Raw genomic sequence first — 1,835 nt, 5'->3', positions numbered from 1 at the left:
GTAGGATAAGAACATTTATCAAGCTGTTTGGAGTTATCCTGTGAACTTGCACAATTTAAATAAGGAGTCATCATAATAACATTTCATAAATATTGCTTTGCTTTTGCAGTCTATATTTGATTGTTTAAACTCCGCCTACATTCCAAAATCTATTGCATCTTCTGTTGCTATGTACAGAATGCTCATTTTCAAATGTTTAAGTCTGTCCCAACATCTCTCTCTCCTTCACACACACTATGAACTCCCCTGTCTCCACCCCTGTTGAGATTCCTTTTCTAGAATAGGGTCGGTTTCTACCCTCATTCTGCAAAAATGAATGCCTGTCTATCATGGTTGATTGCGATATTGCTTAAGATCATCCAAAATGCAGCTTCTAGACAGGCACCTCCTCAGGGCTTCCGATATGTCTCTTACGACGTGATCATCCCAAGGAAGCTGTCTCCCAAGTATGGGCAAGAAGAACCCCAGGATTTGAGCTACCTCCTGCAGATTGAAGGGAATCCCCATGTGGTATTCCTCAGGCAAAGAAGGAACTTCATCCCTAAGGTCTTTCCTGTCTTCACCTATGACACAGCAGGGATTCTCCAGGTGGATCACCCTTTTATCAAGGACGATTGTTTCTACCATGGATTTATACAGAGAAAGTCCTCTTCTCGAGTCACCCTCAGCACATGTTCAGGAGGACTGAGAGGTCTCTTGCAAATTGAAAATAAGACCTATGAAATTGAACCAGTCCAGCAATCTTCTACCTTTCAACACGTGGTGTTTCGGTTAGAAGTAGAGGAAGGGGCTGTCCGAATGCCTTGTGGGGTAGGACAGGAAGAGCAGAGCCATCAAGAGGACATAACTCCTGAAACAGAGAATCTTGCAAACAAAGATGTTTTGGGAAAATCCTGGTGGCCACATACGAGATATGTTAAAGTGGCAATTGTGATTGATCATGAACTATATTTGCAGTTTTACAGCAATGAATCGTTTATTACTATGCGAGTTCTAGATATTGTCCACACTGCAAATTCATTCTATGATTCCCTTTCTGTTCATTTGTCAATAGCAGGATTAGTGATCTGGTCACAAAACAACTCCATAAACATTACCTCTTCATCAGGTAGCACACTTTCATTGTTTAATAATTGGAGAAGAAACAATCTTCTTAAAATTTTAAAAAATGATGTTGGTCACTTATTTGCATATAAGTATTTTGGGTCAATCGTAGGACTTGCATATGTTGGAACTATATGTAGTAGTTATTGGGCAAGTGCTATCGAATCCTATAGAACTCAAAGTTTGTTTATGATTTCTGAAATATTTGCCCATGAACTGGGACACAATCTTGGAATGAGACATGATAGTCAATTTTGTCATTGTGGAAAGCTTAAATGCATTATGGCACGATATGCAGCACACTCTGATAAATTTAGTAACTGCAGTTATAAGGATTATTTCTACCGTAGAAACACTGACTGTTTATTTGTCCCACCAGACACTGACACAACTTTTACATTTGAATACTGTGGTAACAAAATAGTGGAAAATGGAGAGCAGTGTGACTGTGGGTCAGAAACACAATGCAAGTCAGATCCCTGCTGTCAAGCTAATTGTATGTTGCGCCCTGCTGCTCTTTGTGCCTTGGGTCTGTGCTGTGCTAACTGCCAATATTGTCCACAAGGAACTGTTTGCAGACAAAAAATTAGTAGTTGTGATCTTCCTGAATATTGCAATGGAACTTCAGGACACTGTCCAGAAGATGTGCATGTACAAGATGGTGCCCTGTGCCATGATGGCGTGTATTGCTATCACGGGAACTGCATAACTCATGATATGCAGTGCAAAAT

General features: G+C 40.3%; 1 protein-coding gene across 1 annotated transcript in view; it reads left to right on the top strand.

Annotated features, from left to right (window-relative positions):
• The first annotated feature begins 312 nt into the window (after positions 1–312).
• LOC107294292 (disintegrin and metalloproteinase domain-containing protein 20-like) overlaps positions 313–1,835 on the top strand; it is a 5,251-nt gene continuing 3,728 nt past the window's right edge. The window contains exon 1 of the mRNA XM_015823514.1: positions 313–1,828. Coding sequence (XP_015679000.1) covers positions 313–1,828 — 1,516 coding nt within the window. The remainder of the gene's footprint in view (positions 1,829–1,835) is intronic.

Source organism: Protobothrops mucrosquamatus, unplaced genomic scaffold, assembly GCF_001527695.2.
Source record: "Protobothrops mucrosquamatus isolate PMUCROS unplaced genomic scaffold, P.Mucros_1.0 scaffold1897, whole genome shotgun sequence".
Taxonomy (NCBI): domain Eukaryota; kingdom Metazoa; phylum Chordata; class Lepidosauria; order Squamata; family Viperidae; genus Protobothrops; species Protobothrops mucrosquamatus.
The sequence above is the reverse complement of the archived record's forward strand: the minus strand, read 5'-3'. Positions and strand labels throughout refer to the sequence as shown.